Source organism: Felis catus, chromosome A3, assembly GCF_018350175.1.
Source record: "Felis catus isolate Fca126 chromosome A3, F.catus_Fca126_mat1.0, whole genome shotgun sequence".
Taxonomy (NCBI): Eukaryota; Metazoa; Chordata; class Mammalia; order Carnivora; family Felidae; genus Felis; species Felis catus.
The window spans coordinates 87524302-87541076 of NC_058370.1; the positions used below are offsets into that span (position 1 = coordinate 87524302).

The 16775-nt window shown below is 46.6% G+C and overlaps 2 protein-coding genes across 4 annotated transcripts in view; both read right to left on the reverse strand.

Annotated features, from left to right (window-relative positions):
- Window positions 1-1102, reverse strand: part of ADD2 (adducin 2) — a 42131-nt gene extending 41029 nt beyond the window's left edge. For 2 of the 3 annotated variants that reach the window (XM_045054346.1, XM_045054345.1), the window contains exon 1: window positions 911-1102. In XM_045054346.1, coding sequence (XP_044910281.1) covers window positions 911-1102 — 192 coding nt within the window. The remainder of the gene's footprint in view (window positions 1-910) is intronic. The other variant, XM_023251746.2, reaches the window with a different exon arrangement.
- A 5487-nt stretch (window positions 1103-6589) lies between these two features.
- FIGLA (folliculogenesis specific bHLH transcription factor) overlaps window positions 6590-16775 on the reverse strand; it is a 78727-nt gene continuing 68541 nt past the window's right edge. The window contains exon 4 of the mRNA XM_023251753.2: window positions 6590-6705. Coding sequence (XP_023107521.1) covers window positions 6658-6705 — 48 coding nt within the window. The 3' untranslated portion in view covers window positions 6590-6657. The remainder of the gene's footprint in view (window positions 6706-16775) is intronic.

Consider the following 16775-nt stretch of genomic DNA (forward strand, 5'->3'; position numbering starts at 1 on the left):
ACCATTACCTCAACGCTCCTCTGTGAGGTCTGAGCATTCACTGTGTGCTCTCAACCAGGGTCCCACACAGCCCACTACATGTCCTGGCCCTCCAAACCCCGTGGGGACTGAGGCAGACCCCCATCCCAGCAGGCACCTGGAGATGCCAGCTCCATCCTGAGCTTCCCAAGCCTTAGGATCATGCGCTGTTTCCTGAGGACCTCGCAGCTCTTGTGCCCTCACCCTCCCATTCCACAATGCTCTGCTGCCCCCACCCCCCACACCACCCAACCTGCATCAGCCTCCCACTCAGTGGTCCATTAGGTCCATGCTTTGTTCTTCTCAATGCACCACTTGTGGAAGGATGAGTTCTGTGTCCATGCCATGCAGGTACCAACTGACCTCAAGTCTGGGGCCATGGTAGGGTGATCGTGACTTGCCCTCTCTTGCCCGGCCCATATCTCTCTGTACCCTCCACTCTCTCCACCTCCTGGGGCTTCCATACCCTCTCACCTCTGCCCCATACGTGTCAACCTTCTTGCCCTGACACTGAGTTCTTTGTGCTGTTCAAAAATGGGAGGCCCGAGCCTTCCACGTGGCGCCCCCTGCTGGCTTCTGGTTTATACAAATATGCCTGTTAGTTCAGTGTTACAGCTTTGGTGGAAGACTGGAAACTGAGGCAGGGCTCCTGTCTTTCATGCCCACCTCCTCCCAGTACCAAGCCAAGCCATCTGCACATAAACCAGGTTTTGCCATCCACCAGTGACTAGGGAGAGAATTAAATCCAGGGCCAGGCCCGTCAACGGGCTTAAAATTGCTAAGACGCTGAGCAAGTAGGAGTTCTATAGCTTTCAGGTTCACCCAAATGAATACGAGTTCCCCTCTCCCCTCCCTCCTTCTCCTTCTCCTCTCCCACCCGCCTGGGGCGGACCTCGCTCACCGGGCTCTGCAGGATCATGGTGACGCGCTTCTTCTGCTCCATCAGGTTGAAGTCCTGTCGCAGGTCCGCTGCGCGACCGCGAAGGCGCAAGTATTCGGGGTCGTCCTCAGAAAAGCGGTCGAAGTACTGCTGCCCCTGCGGGGGCGGGGGGGAGGCAGCCTCTGGGACGGTCTCTTCACTCATTCTCCTGGTGGGTTTACGATCCACTCCTGGAAACCTACAAAGAGAAGAGAAGAGGGTGCTCCCAGTCGTAGTACAGTTTTCTAAAACAGAGGGGCTGGATTCGGTTGTATTCACACGCTGGAGGTGGCTATTTCCAGTAGGGTGTAAGCCAAGCAGCGGTTTGGACTGCAGTGCGCCGGCAGCTGCCTATCTATAGGGGGCGCTAACACATCATCGGACCAAGCGAAAATATGGCAGAGGCTCAGGAGTCTACCACCCTTCCCTTACTAACCTGCCCCGCTTAAACAGCAACACCCCGGTGGAAGTGGACAGTTTGGAATCCAGTGTGAGTATGACCTGCACATCTTTTGGAGCATTTCTATGATGCATATCTATATAGTGTAAACCTATATATTGGGAGTTAGTACTTACTAAAGTACTATATCTAGACCTGATCCCACGAATGAGGACTAGGGCAGCCTTAGGAGAGTTGGACTGGGATCCCTTTTTAAGCATGCTTTTTTTCCCTAAGGTCTGAGGGCAAATATAGGAATGTCTTCTCTTACTATATCGGAGCCCTTCTGAAGAAGCAGGCTCTGCAGTTCCAGCCTCTACCTCCCAGCTGTGGGACTTTGGCCACAGCAGTCTCCCTTTGTGTGTCAGCACCACTAGGCCTTCAAATCAAGGTTATGCCCCTTCAACACTCAGGCCAGCCTTACAGAGCTCTAGCCTTCTCCCTGTTGTGTGATCCCCTTCTCAGCAAGAGGGCCTTAACCGAGCAAGAATTAGCTTCTGAACACGAGTAGAGAGATGCCAACAAAAGAGCATTACAGGGGATCAGGACACTGGCTTTCATCCTTAACCTGCCCCTCCCTCACTTTACCTCCATGGGCTCACATTTGCATTCCATGAGGAGGTGGAATGCTCTCTTGTTCCCTCAGAGCACTCCTGCCTCCTCATCCTGATCTCTTCTTTCCCTTTGGCCCATTCTGTTAGCCCAAACCTTGACCTTCATGACAGCCAGCAGCTCATTACACAAGAAGCCTTGCTGACAGCTAGTAAAGCATATTCTTGTTGTCGGTGAGCTGTATGTGACTTCTTCCATCTTCTGTCAGGCCTCTACCCTCCACCTTATAGTTTCTGAGTGGGGCAGACAGGATGAAGCATTAGGTAATAGGTAAAGTGGGAATTCACCCCATCAGCCCAGAACACTCAGGTGATCTTTCTTCCTCTCCCTCTTCTTTCATTTTTCCTTCCTACCTTCGTTCCATTTTTCCCTTCCTTCCTTCCTTCCTCCCTTCCATTCCTTCCTCCCTTCCTTCCCTCCCTCCTTCCCTTCCTTCCTTCCTTCCTTCCTTCCTTCCTTCCTTCCTTCCTTCCTTCTTTCCTTCTTTTTCCCCTTTTGGGGAATAGCAAATGGCAAAGTTAAGGGAGGGAACATATGCAGAGTCCCTTAGCTTATTGCCTGAACCTGTGGCCTAAAGCAGTGGTTCTTAAACTTGGGTGCAGGTTGAAATCTGCTGGGAAACTTGAAAAAATACTGATATCAAGGATTTTCATGTTATTAGTCTGCGGTGTGACCTGGACATCAGGATTTTTAAAAGCTCCCTGGGTGATTCCAATAGGCAGCCAGGTTGAAATACCACTGGCTAGATGTTAATAGTTGTACCATGTAATGGAAGGTATCCATCCCAGGTGTTGGCCATTTAGCATGCTAGCCAAAGATGGCACAAAGCCTCATCTTCTAACACTATTTCCAGGTGCCACTTCCCATGACTATCCAGGTTCCATCCCCCAAGCCCAGTCACCACCTGCCACCATACACTTGACCTGGGACAGCAAGAGTGCTCTAAATGCCACCACAACCCGCTTTTACAAGTTTGCCAAACCATGACATCTCCTCTTAATTCTTTCACTAATTAATCATTTCCTTATAAATGCCCTCATCAGATCTCCCCCAACCAGCATCATGCCTACCAGTCCTGTAGATGAGCTATTTGCCTGCAAGGGATGGAGTATGGGGAAGGCATCTTCCGGAAGTGGCAGCGAAAACACCCAAAAAAACAAAAAGCATTCTCTAAAGAAAGATTTGTAATGGATTTGGCAGAGTGCTAGAGTGGCTGATGTTGTGCTTAGTAACATTCAAGCCAGATTCTTCATTTAAGTAGAGAAAGTGATTGAGTCCATCATGGATGTTTCTGGTGGGATTAGCTATGGACTAGAAGCCAGAGTCTGCAGTATCACCCCCCCCCCCCCCCGTCATTCTCTAGCTGCATAGGCTTGGGCAAGTAGTAATTTCCCTCTTGGGGTCTCCTCTTGTCCGTCTCTAAATGAGGTAGTGAACAGAATGAACGCTGGAGCTCCTTCCAGCTGTACACCATATGGAGAGAGACAGATTCGTATAGAAAAGCAGAAGGATGGAGGATCTGGATTTCCGGAGCAAGAGACCTTCCTCGTGCATCCTCATATTCTCCCCCTCCCCCTGGGGCCTCTCCCTCAAGCCAGATGCCAGAAGAGAAACATCTGCAAAGAATACACATGACCTATTGACATTTGCCTTGTAGGTTCAAGTCAATCCCTTGAGCATAGGTTGAGTTAAGAATACTTCACCTCCACCACGCTCTCAGACAGCCTCATCCCTGCAACTTGGGCAGTAAGGAAAGGGACTGCAAGGACAAAGACAATGGGAGTGCATCAGAGCTGTGCACACACGCAGTCACCACCCAGACTCTCCTGGGCAGACAGCACTGCAGACATTTTTCCAGAGGCACTGCCCCACCCTTTGTAATTCTCTTTGGCATTTTTGTAGCCCCAGTTTTTGATGTTATTTTAAAAACAAGCAGCCTTCTAATGAGTACAATGGATGTGCACATGGGGATGAGCTCCCTGTGTTCCTTATGATTCCAGGTCCCACCACAGGCTGACCCTCTTTCCTTCCCCTTGGAGTGGCTGCATTCCTAGGAATGGGTCTGTGAAGGCTTGAAGTAGCATTATCCTCCCGGAAGCATGAGGAACAAAAAAGTTCAGGTTCTGCTGGACAGGAGCCCATATCACCATGCCCCCAGCCCTGCCTTCACTTCTCAGAGCCCATCCCAGAAGGTTACTCCAGAGATGCTCCAATGGGACTGGGTTAGAAAATGGAAGCCCTGACTCCCTCACCATGACAACAGGGGGCAGAGAAAACCACACTTTGACTTTGTGAACCAGAGGCATTCTTTTGTGCTCCTTCTTTTCCTTCTAAAATGTTACATAGGTGACCAAATTTACGTGCAGTGTGGCTTAGTGGTTAAAATCAGGGACTCTAGGGGCTCCTGGCTGGCTCAGTTGGGGTAGGTGACTCTTGATCTTGGAGTTACAAGTTTGAGCCCCACATTGGGTGTAGAAATTACTTAAAACTAAAATCTTTTTTTTTTTTTAAGCATGGACTCTGGAATAAGAACATGACGAGTTCCAATCTTAACTGTGCCACTTATTAGCTATGTGATCTTGTTGGGCAAGTTACCTAACCTCTCTGTGCCTCAGTTTCCCCATATACAAAATGGGGATTGGAACTATTTAACCACCTCTTTAGGCTGTTTTGAGGATCTAGATGAGTTAATGTATGTAAAGAACTTAAAACAGCACCTGGTGTATATCGAGTGCTCTTAAGCATTTGCTCTTATTATGTGTCGTTTGGGGCTAGAATCATTACAGCATTAGGAACTCAAGTAATGAGAGGCTTATGATTCAACTATAAACAGGTGCATATCAAGTACTGTAATTATATGTTGTAGTCCAAAAAACTAACTCAATCTTGAGCTATATTAACAAAAAGAACATCCAGAAAAAGACTGATGAGATTGAGTCGTTCTCTGACCAGAGAGTGAGAACATGTCAACCTGGAGATCACAAAAAAAGAGGATAAGCAGGATGGTGACCATCAGAGGCAAGTGCTTGTTGGGCCAGGTGTGACATCATAAAGAATGTATCTGGCCTTTGTCCCCAGTTCCTGGCACAGAGCTTCAAAAAGCCTTGAGATTTCTAAAATATCCAAAAAACATGAAGAGGGTCTTTTGTTATTCATAATGAGTCCATCTCATCAAACCTGAATTTATGCTAATGAGGTGACTTATGGCAGGCCCTTAGATGTTTCAAGGGAGGGACTGGCCAGCAAGAAAGACCAAGCACATGATTAGAGGGTGGGAACTTCAGCCCCATTCCCAACCATGGAGGAAAGGAGGGGAAGGAGATGGAGTTCAATCAAGTGGCAGATGATTTAAACAACTATGCCTAGTACTAATAAAGCCCCCGTCCCCAGTGGTGCCCCCCCATTAAAAATCTCTGGACAGCAAGGCTTAGAGGAGCTTCCTGATTGGTATGCTGGGATGGTGAGACACCCACATTCTACAAGGAGGGGGCACGGATGCTCTGCACCAATCCCCCACCCTCCCCATGTTCTGCCTTATGCATCGCTTCTATTTCACTGTTCCTGAGTTGAATCCTTTATAGTAAAACTGTAATCACAATTATAGTGAGTTCTGTGAGTTGTTACAGTGAATTAGAGACTAAAGAGGGAGCATGGGAACCCTCAAATTTATACCCAAGTAAGTGAGAAGTACAGTGGCAGAGGAGGGGCAGAGAGAGAGGGAGACAGAGGATCTGAGGCAGGCTCTGTGCTGACAGCAGAGAGCCCGACAGCAGGGCTTGAACTCAAGAACCATGAGACCATGACCTGAACCGAAGTCAAAGGCTTAACTAACTGAGCCACCAAGGTGCCTCAAGTGTGGGCAATTTTATTGGTGACCTTGCCCTTTACTTGTGGTAGTTAACCTGTGTGCCCTTTAACTCAGTGTAGTGTCAGAATTGAGCTGAAGTGTAGGACACCCCATTTGCATCAGAGAATTGGTGGCAGGACAGCACCAGGTAACTTCTATTTATGGTTCATTTTCATTCCCAGGACGCTTCCATAGTACAGATGTTATTGTCACAGTTTTACAGATAAAGTGAATTGCAGAGAGGTTAACTAACTTGCCTGAGATCACACAGATAACAGTGAGGTCAGGATTTCAACCAGGACTGTCTCTGGCTCCAGATCCTGCATTCCTCCACCCCAGTTGTCCCCAGATGTCTGTTAGGCTGCCATGTGGAAGAGGGAGGAAACTGATTCCTTAGAGACTCCAGGGCCAGAATTAGGTGGGCAGATTTTAGCTGAGGGTACAAGGGGAAACTTTGTACCAGCAGGAGCTCCTCAGGAACAGGAAGATGGGACAGGCTGCTTTGTCAGGTGGTGTCTCTCTCCTTGGAGCTCCGTGACTACAGGATTCTGTAGAGGGGCTTCTGCCTCTTCCAAGGGGATTGCACTAATGACCACTAAAGTCCTTCAGAGTTCATGGGAGCTCTCGAGTCAGCAGGATTGGGGGAGTTCATGGCAATGACTTGGGAAACTGGAAGCTCATCCTGGTGAGATGACCTCAACCAAAAAGCCTGCCTCACTCCCTGTCACCCCCAAAAACTGCTGACAAATTACCGGGAGGCTGGACCAGCCTTGTCCCAGGCTGCTGCTTCTCAGTGCTCGGCCCGTGCACCCTGCTTCGTTCTCAGGGACTCCAACCACATCTACAGGATTTCAAACATCTGGGTGGAAGCTGAAAAACACAAACAACAAATATCAGGGTCTTGTCTGCACCACCAGGACTCTTCATCCTGTTTTTGTAGCACCATTAGGTGCTGATTTAAGGACTGTTAAGAAATTCTTTAAAATGAAGTAGAAATGAAATTTTAGTTTAAAAGCAAATTATACCTATGAAAAGAAGTAAAGAAATCTTCATTATCTTGACAAATGGGATCAAAACTCCTTTCGAAGAGAGGAATTGGAAAATCTCTTTGCTGAGTGTTGGCTTCAAGGAACAGGGGTGAGAAATTGCTCTACACAGTGGAGGGACAATGTGGAACTCCCGAATGAGCCCAGAGGGGTCACGGGCTGCTGGGCTGGAAGGCATATGACCCCTTCCTCACACCCCCCAATACTTCACTAACAGCTATTCAACTCACGGACATGGGTATGAGAGAATTTTGGGCACAGCCAAAGAAGCAGGAGAAGCCTGAAGAATATCACACCCCAGGAAAGTGGAAGGGTTTTGGAGGTGCACAGGCTATGAATTGGTGGATTCAAGACAATTTCACTGAGAATTCAAGGGGAAGAGAGGCCCCCAGCTGATACCTGGGGAACTGGTCATGAAATACCCCTGAAGGAGGAATGGAAAGTTTTGAAAGTCTTACAAACAAGGATGAGTTACTACTCCAAAAATCCTGGGGATCAAGGTCTTCAAAAAACACATAGTTTTCCATTTTCACTCGGGCAATGTTCACTTGTTCACATGTTGCTCAGAGCAAGGATGCTTGTCTTCCCCAGAGATGGCAGCATCCCAGACACCAACTCCTATTCCCACCATGGCCCCAGGCCCAGTCCCTGACTGTCCTGCCTCACTGGCCAGCTCAGCTCCATCCCTGACCCAGTACTGCCCATAGCAGAGCATCTGGGAAGACTTGACTTACCACTGAGGGACAGGGAGATTGCATCTTGGTAGTTACTGTGTGCCTGAGGGAGTCCGGGACACTGCATGCCCGCTGAGGCACAGCTTCCTTCTCAGCCCGGCTGGGGTACCCTGGGCTCAGCAATTCAGTACTGTGATGGCCCCTGAGCCCAGTCTTGACGCTCACGGTTCTAGTTAGGGACCTGGCAGTTGCTTCCATAACCTATTCTCTATGCTCTGCACGTCCAACTGCCAGCTGGGGTCCTCTTCCCACTAGTTTTATTTTTAGGCAGAACAGGGCCATGGCCACCACCTGATGCTGCTTCTGTCCAACATCTACCAACATGGAAGGGACCCTCCCTTCCAGGGCTGTCTAGCTCTAGGGCAGGGCTTGCTGACAACTCTGGATGCTATTCTTTTTTTTTTTTTTTTTTTTAATTTTGTTTATTTTTGAGAGAGAGAGGGGGAGGGAGAGACCGGGGGAGGGGCAGGGAGAAAGGGATACAGAGAATCCCAAGCAGGCTCCACACTGTCAGTACAGAGCCTGATGCGGGGCTTGAACCCACTAACCATGAGATCATGACCTGATCCAAAACCAAGAGTCAAATGCTTAATTGAGCCACCCAGGTGCTCCTTTGCTATTCTTTTACAGGTGGCCATTGATGTCCCATAAGGACCAATCTTGCAGCCTCGTAAATTGTCTTATCCAAAGCACAAGCTTCTTCCCCATCCCCAGCAGCCCATGCCACAGGGTATGAGATATGAGGTGTACTTTAGTGGCCATAACCTGTTAAGATTTGGATTTTCAGAGCCTGAGCTATTAATTGTATCCACTGAGAAAACTAATATTTTGCCCCCAGAAGTGACCTGTGTCATTCATGTAAGAAGACAGACATCTTTCCCCCAGATAAGTGGACCCTGAAAATAATAATTCCCATCCTAATCTCTGTTGGTGTTGAAATTCCACTATTAGAGTTTCATTCCATAGGTTGTAGTATTATCCCCTGATTAAAATGAAAATAGGCCTGAAAGATATCATTGGCAAATATTGCAAAATATTCCCCTGCGGTACCAAAACTATCAGATCTCTGACTGTACAGTCAGGCTGAGCAGGGCCAGGACAGGCACCATATCAACAAGTCTTAATGAGAAAAAGGTGTGATGCCAGGGCCACTCAGAAGGGTCTAGCAATTGGGGCAGGGCTGCCACCCTGAATGGACCTCAAGGGACCCCGGTCTGACAACTCTCTGAAGAGAGATCATAAGATCCAGGCTTTTAGCCAGCACACAAAGCCCCATGAATCTCTCAGTGCCTGCCCCCACCCTCCCTGCCTCTCATGGGTGCTCGGAGGCTGTGCCCAGGACCTAGAAGGCACCAGGCTGGTTCCCAACTCTATGCCTTTGTCTGTGCTGATCTCTCCCTGGAGAACTCTTTCCTCTTTGCCTTCTCCCTTCAGCTCTCCTCTTCAGCTCTTTGTCCTTTCCTCCTGGAAGCCTCCCCGCCACACCCCTGTCCCTTAGGCTCTCCCATCATCTTTCCTCACCTCTTTTGTTCCACTTACAATCTGACAGCAACAGACTATTACCATGAGCTCCTCAGCAGGCAGGGCCTGTGTCTTTGGCATTTCTCTGTTTCCCATGTTGCCACAAGACGTGGTGCCAGTCAGATGCTGAATGAATGTTAGTTGAACCAAAACTCAATTAACAGTACTTTGGAAGTTCGGCCAGTTTGGCAAAGCAGCACTGTCCAGGTCCTGGGGTGCCAGAGGTGAGAGAGGCTCTAGGCCCTAGGGGAGCTCGTGGACAGTGTGGGGAAACAGAGCCCTAAGCAGCCTATTTCATGGTAAGGTGCCTAGTGTTAACGGAAGCACATATGGCAGGCTCCCTAGTGCCCAGATCACCTCCTTTATTTTATTTTATTTTTTTTTAATTTTTTTTTCAATGTTTATTTATTTTTGGGACAGAGAGAGAGAGCATGAATGGCGGAGGGGCAGAGAGAGAGGGAGACACAGAATTGGAAACAGGCTCCAGGCTCTGAGCCATCAGCCCAGAGCCTGACGCGGGGCTCGAACTCCCGGACCGCGAGATCGTGACCTGGCTGAAGTCGGACGCTTAACCGACTGCGCCACCCAGGCGCCCCAGATCACCTCCTTTAAAACAAAATGTTCTTTTGGCTGGGCCCCCTCTGGCAGCCAATCTTCCTACCTATTTTGAAGCAGAATTCTAGCAATTGACCACAACTCTTTAACAAATCCAATTCCACATTATAACACTGATTATGGGGAGACAGAGGAGAAAGCATACCACCAGCCACAATCCCCTTGGCTCTCCACAATTCAGCCCTGGCCCCTTATCTGTCTCTCTCACCTCTGCCCTCTAGCAGCCCTTCTCCTGCTCCTATCCCAGGACCCTTGATTCTGTGCTGAGGGGAGCCCTGAGGCTCCCTCTCAGTATCCCCAGTTTGTATCCTCACACCCTTGGCCCCTACTCGGCAAAGACTCTGCCTGGGGTTTCATCCTCCTAGCAGAGTAGCTGGGGACTGAAAATCACGAAAGATGCTCTCTGTCACAAGTCATTTTCCTCACTGTCCCACCGAACACCAGGTGTTTGTAATCACTCGAGTATAAAACCACATTTCTATGGGTCATTCTTAACTGCTCTAAAAGGAACAGAAGGTCTAGAAGGAAAGTAACAGATGCCCAAGTTGTCTGACCTTTTGTTAGAAGCTGTTTGAGCTCCATGTGCACCTAAGAGAGGTGGGTGCCTGTCTCCTGCCCCTTCAGCAGGAGGTATCAAACAGGAACAGACAGTCTGAGCACCCTGGGCCCAAAATGGAAAGATGCTGCAAGCGATCACTTCCAGCTACCCCCACCACCACCATGGGCATGGACTCCCCTGGGGTGGTCCCAGCCCTGGAAAGCCCTAGGCCCCCAGCCCCACAGCACACCATTTGCTCCAAGCCTTAGACCAAGTCAGAACCCAAGCTCACCGATCCTTGAGACTTCCAGAAGGGAGGGAGGAGCCGGTCATGGCTTTGCTGCGGTTACTTTGCTAAGTAAATGGAGACTGCTGAACAAGGGGCTGGGCCACACCCTGCCTGGTCTGTTCAGATAAAGAGAAAGCTCGCAGCTCTGCATGGTGGGATTATGGGTGAAGCTTATCATCAGCTTCTTCATACGGTTCTGAATTTCCCAAGTTTTACATTAGGTATCAACTGCTGTGACCATTTAAGACAAAAATAGTTTAAAAGAAGAAGAGGAGAAGGAGGAAGGAGAGAAATGGTAAAGTCTCTCTCTATCCATCTCTGGAAACCCCCTTGGCTGGAAGAACCCTTTAATCTCCTGACTGCTACAGGTCTAAGAAGTGCTCATTTCTGAGCATCCCTGATGCATCTTTTCCTAGCAAAGTCCAGTGAATTCTAAAAGCCCTTTAGTAAAGGGCCCCAGACCTAATGGTTGGTAGGCACTTTTTTCCATTCTTCTATCATCTAGAAATTGTGCTGCTGTGGAATGAATGGACCCAGTATTTTTTTCTCACCGCTTGAAATCAGTCCCATTGCCCCTCGCTAGACAAGCACAATTATTTGTTCAGTATCTATTGGTGCCCAAGAATGAGCATGAACTGAAATTGGGAATGAGAGGAAAGATTTCCAAAAGAAATGAGATTTGGCCCCTGCCTGCTAGAGGCCTACAGTCATAGTGAAAAATGTGAATACAAATGTAGATAGATAGAATAACAAGCATTGAACACATACTTTCAGACCACCTCTGAAATGACGATCTCTCTCTCTCTCATATTATATATATATATATATATATATATATATATATATATATATATATATATATATATACACCGAAGTTCTGAGTTAGATATTGAAGGAAGACATTATTCAATCAACAGAATTCGGGCTATTAAAGCCAAATAGGCACAATTGTGCTGGGCCCTTCTCATTGACACTTCAGTGAAGGGCTCATCTTCCTGGATTTCAGGTGAGGAAATTGAGGCTCCAGGAAATGGGGTGGCCTGATCAGGGCTACAGAGCTATTGAAGGGCAGAGTATAGTTTGAACCCATCTGGTTCCAGAGCCTGGTCTCTCTTTTCACTTCGCCATGATTCCCTCCCCTCCTCCAAATGAAGATGAACACATGCAAGGGGCCTGGTAGGAAGGTGGGGAATGGAAAACAGCAAATAGCAAAAGCCCAAGGCCCAGGCTTCATATTCTTCAAAGAAGCCAGGCCCTTAAAGGATCATTTTGTTTCCTATTTCTGGCATGGTGACACCAAAGGATATGATTCCCAATCCCTGCTCTCAAAAGGCCCACAATGTAGTTGAGGCAGGGACAGTTCATAAAGCAATCATTGCAATACTAGGGGGCCAGTGCTCTAGTGGATCCTCATGAACCATGGAGTTTCAGGGAGGTCCCCACCTTGGGTCTCCAGCATTAAGCTTTAATCCACTTGTCAGATGTCTGCCACCAATCACAAAAACATGTGGACTTCATGCCTTCAATGAAGAGGAAAGAAAGGGGGATTCAGGAATTCCTGGTGATGCAGAGACAATGCTGAACTAGCAGGAAGGCTGGGTTCAGCCTTCAAATAGTCCCTTCAGTGAAAAGGTCAGCCAAACTTGCACACTCTGTGGATAAAAGCTCATCAAAAAGACTGTCTAATTGAACTGACATGTCCTCTGATTCACTGTTCCACACCTCAGGCTGTCCTAGAATCCAGTCACAGATACTTTTAAGCAGTCATCTTGTCTACCTTTGGCTTCTGGCAAGACTATACCTAAGACCAAACATAAAACATTTGGTTCTGCTTTTTTTGACCTAATCTGAGAGCATGTGTTCTTCAATAGGAAAGTAAAATGTAACTCATTGAATCATGTGGCAGGACTATCCTTGCCCCCAGCCCCACCTCCAGCCAGGAAATCCAGAAAACAGCTATTGGGTGATGTGCCCTTCTATGTCTAATAAAGTTCTACAGCCACAGAGATGAAAATAAATGCTCTTTTAGCACATTAAAGCCAGAATTGTCTTGTTGTTTTTTCCATTGGTGGTGTTGGGAGGGTTTTCCTCACTAACTGGGCATAAGAGAAAATTATAAGAACACCTTGCACCTAGGACTAGAAGGGGATCTGACACCATCTCTCCTCTCTCCAGACTAAAGAAACTAAAACTTCACAACCCCGGTGAGAAGACTTTGTAGCCCCAGGAAGAAGGGATGGTGAAGAAGTGTTAAAGGGCAAAGGGTCTAAAGGCTCACATGGAGAACTCTACTGGCCTCTAGAATATCCATGTGGAGACATCCCAAAAGCCTGAGAGGTGAGGTTCAGGCTGTCACAAAGTGTCAGGACAAAGATGGAAAAATTAGGAGGCATGCTGTTTGGCTTTGCTGTCCTCTCTGTGATCCTCGCTATTCTGTATGGTTTAGATTTTATTGTGAAGGTATTAAGGGAGGAACTATTTCAACTTCTCTGTATATCTGTATGTGTACTTGCATCAGAGACAATGCCATGTGCTCACCAAACCTACTTCCTCTTCTTCCTGGGCACCCAAGTTCCCAGCCCCCCTTCCATCTATGTGGCAAGGGCCATATGGGATGTAAGTCAATGGGATATAAGCAGAAGTGATGTGCCTCACCTATAGCCCAGGCAATTAAGAGCAGAAATGGGTTCTTGTTGGGATGAGCACTGGGTGTTATATGTAAGTGATGAATCACTAGATTCTACTCCTGAAATCATTATTGCACTGTATATTAACTGACTTGGATTTACAATTTTTTAAGTTAAAAAAAAAAAAAAGCAGGGGCACTTGGGTGGCTCAGTTGGTTAAGCGTCTGGCTTTGGCTCAGATAATGATCTCGCAATCTATGAGCTTGACCCCTGCATCAGGCTCTGTGTTGTCAGCTCAGAGCCTGGAGCCTGCTTCAGATTATGTGTCTCAGTCTCTCTCTCTGCCCCTCCCCTGTGGTCTCTCCCTCTCAAAAATAAATAAACGTTAAAAAAGAGAGAGAGAAGTGTCTTGTCTACACTTTCTCCTTTCTTGCCTCCCTGCTGGATGCAGAGGATCCAGTAGACATTCTGGTACCCTTGGGGGATAATGCAGCTGCCAAATGGAAGGAACCACAGTGTCACTAAAAGCAGTCCATTGAGCATCTGATTGGAGATTCTGAGGTTGCTGTTACAGCAGACAGCCTACCCTGAACAACATCTTCACACCTTTTTTTTTTTTTTTTTTTTTTTAGCTCAAGATAGTCTTCTATTAACTGAATCCTAATGTCTCTTTCAGGATCACCAATTATCCATATACTGAATCTCTGTTCTCTACATTTTTTCATTTTTCCCCTCATTAGTTTTATTATTGACACTTTCCTTGCGTTCTGACAGTTTGTCAGGATTTCCAACTTCACTGGTGTTAATTCAGCAGAACTGGTATGGTTTTAATTAGAATATGGGGCATTATGTCTGTTGCATACTTTCCTTCATCTCCATTTTCACCTCCGCCCCTTTCCTCCTAAGCTGTTCACTCCTGTGCCTATCCTCTCCTATTTCTTAGAAGCCATGTCTTTTTGAACTACATTAAGAAAACCAAATCATTTTCTGACATTTTTCTTGTGATTCCTATAGCAGATTATTACAAGAAGCAAGCACTTTTGAGTCTCCCAGATCACTTATGTTCCTCTGAAGTGTCTTTTCTCAAGACACTTCTAATTGTTTTTTCGTTCACTTTATTCTCAAATAAGATGAACTCAAGTCCTCTAATGTACAGGAAAAATAGCTTCTAGCAAAAGATGATCAGGAAACCACATGTCTTCTGGAAATCAATCACACAGGCCAGCAGAAGGAAGACTTTTGATTCAGGCCTCAGAAGTGAAGGCAGAAAGATACAAGCCCAGATATTGATTTGATAGTGAGGGGTAAAAATAAACATTGGCATGATTTTATTTCTTCAAATCTAAGACATCATTGACTGACACGCTATTATTTCAAGTATTACTAGGAAAGGAAAACCATTATCAGTTATAATTATAAGTCATCATTAACTGGAGGACACATTCCAATTTCAAAATGCTGACATGTGGGGAAAATGTGTGCTTTAGAACTGACGAAGTATGGAAACACAACTTAGAAGTTAGGTCACCAACTTTGGAACCGCTTTTCACATGTGGATGGCAGGTCACCCACTGGGTCAGGAAGCCAAGGGGTGGAGACAAGAGAAAGAGGCCATGAGGCTTCAGGAGAGGCCCATAAACCTGGATTTGGGGATTTACCAGCAACTAAGTTTATTGGCTGTCAGTCCTACTTCCACCAGGCAGTGCCCCAATATCCACAATTGCAAGGCAGGCTGATGTGCCTGGCTGCTGAACATGTTTTGCTCCATGCACATCCACGTTCTCCCAAGGAGGCATCTTCCCCCTCTGTGAGACAGGAGCATAATGTCATAACGTATTATGACATTATGACATTTGTCGTCCTATGATGAGAAAGACAAAGCAAAGCTTAAAATGTGAGACAAAAATGGAGATGGATCCACTACCTGGATTTCTGACTTGCTAAGTGGATGAAAACCACCCTGGCTGGAAGTATTCTCCAGAGGGACTAGCACATAGCAGGTGCTCAATAAATTCTAGTTCCCATCTCCTATATCCTCTTTCAGAACCCTCCCTGATCTGCCATTGAGACCTGCCCTGCATTTTCTCAATACTGGGAATAGACAGATTTGAAGCAAATGGAAGGGAAATTAAGAACTCCTGAGAGGGTTAGGGGAGTAGAAGTCGAAAGCTATCTCACATTACTTACATTAGGGAGTTGGCTCCACACTACAGCCTTGTGGGTAAGAATCCAGGCTCTGAAAAGCACTGAGGCCTCGGATCAAATCCTGCCTCTGCATCTTTCTAGCTGCGTGTACTTGGACAAATTAATTAATTTCTCTAGACCTCAGTTTCTTGATCTGTACAATGGAGAGAGGAACAGAACCTCCTCAGAGGATTATTTGAGATAATATATGAAAGCACAGGGCCTGGTAAATAATATGGGCTCAATAAATGTTAGATTAAATCATTTTTCCTGTGGTCTATTGACACTGTAACAATTGAATTTTTAAAATTGCAGTCAGTCTGGATTCCATCTTGCCAGCAAGCATACATCTGGGCTCACTGCCCTATCAAATGTTCTCAAGGGAATGTCAATGCATTTGTGAAACTGAGCTTAATAAAATTAGGCAGATTGTTTGCTGCCGAATTTCTGTACTAAAGACATAGGTAGATTTTTGGCTGATAGTCAGCTTTAAATGGTGGGTTCCACTCTTCCATCTGAGCAGGTGATCTAGAGATTCCAGTGCTGTTACAATGCTCCTTGCATCAGTGATGAGAATGCCTGGACTGGTAACAGATTTCTCCAGCTAATTCCCTGACCCCCTTGACCTGGCTATTTATTATGGGTACTAAAAGCTGTGCCCAGCCATCTGACATGCTTGTGTCTTGGCAATAAAGGACTTCTGGCCCTTCCTAGCAGGTAAGCCTAGAATTCAAAAGAAAGGGGTGAGATTTTCAGTCTGGGAAAAAATAAAAGTGGCAAAGGACTGCAAACTAAGGCAGAAAATCACGAAAGGTATAAGGAGAGCTAACACATGGGAGAGCCTACTTCTCACCACTCAAAACAAGGGCATTTAAAGCAAATTAAATAAGGTTTTACATGTGGTTAGTAAACAAATGGAATGTGCTAGCCCAAGGAAGGATATACACTAAAATGTATGAAGCCTACTAAACATCCACCTAAAGACCTTTTTGATAATAAACTCCCATAAGGCATTTAGCCTGGACAGGCTGTGTACATCGATACAGTGTTAAATGAAAAAGGCTTTGGGTTGGAATAAATAACAGCTGGGGGGGTCCCCCAACTCCATACATTATAGGGTAGGGGTAGGACAGCTGCCCACACTCCATCTTTGCCTTCTTTGTGCTCAGCGTTTCTAGGAAGTGGGACAAAGGGCACTAGTGGCACCTCTCTCCTACACCTTTTAGAACCCTCTATAATTTCGGAAACACATTACATAACTTCAGAAGCATTACTATATGCCAAAGCATACAGATTCTGGGGCAGACTGCCTGATTTGTATCCTAGGTTCACCTTCACCAGCTGTGAGATTTTAATGTTTATTTATTTTTGAGACAATGTGAGAGA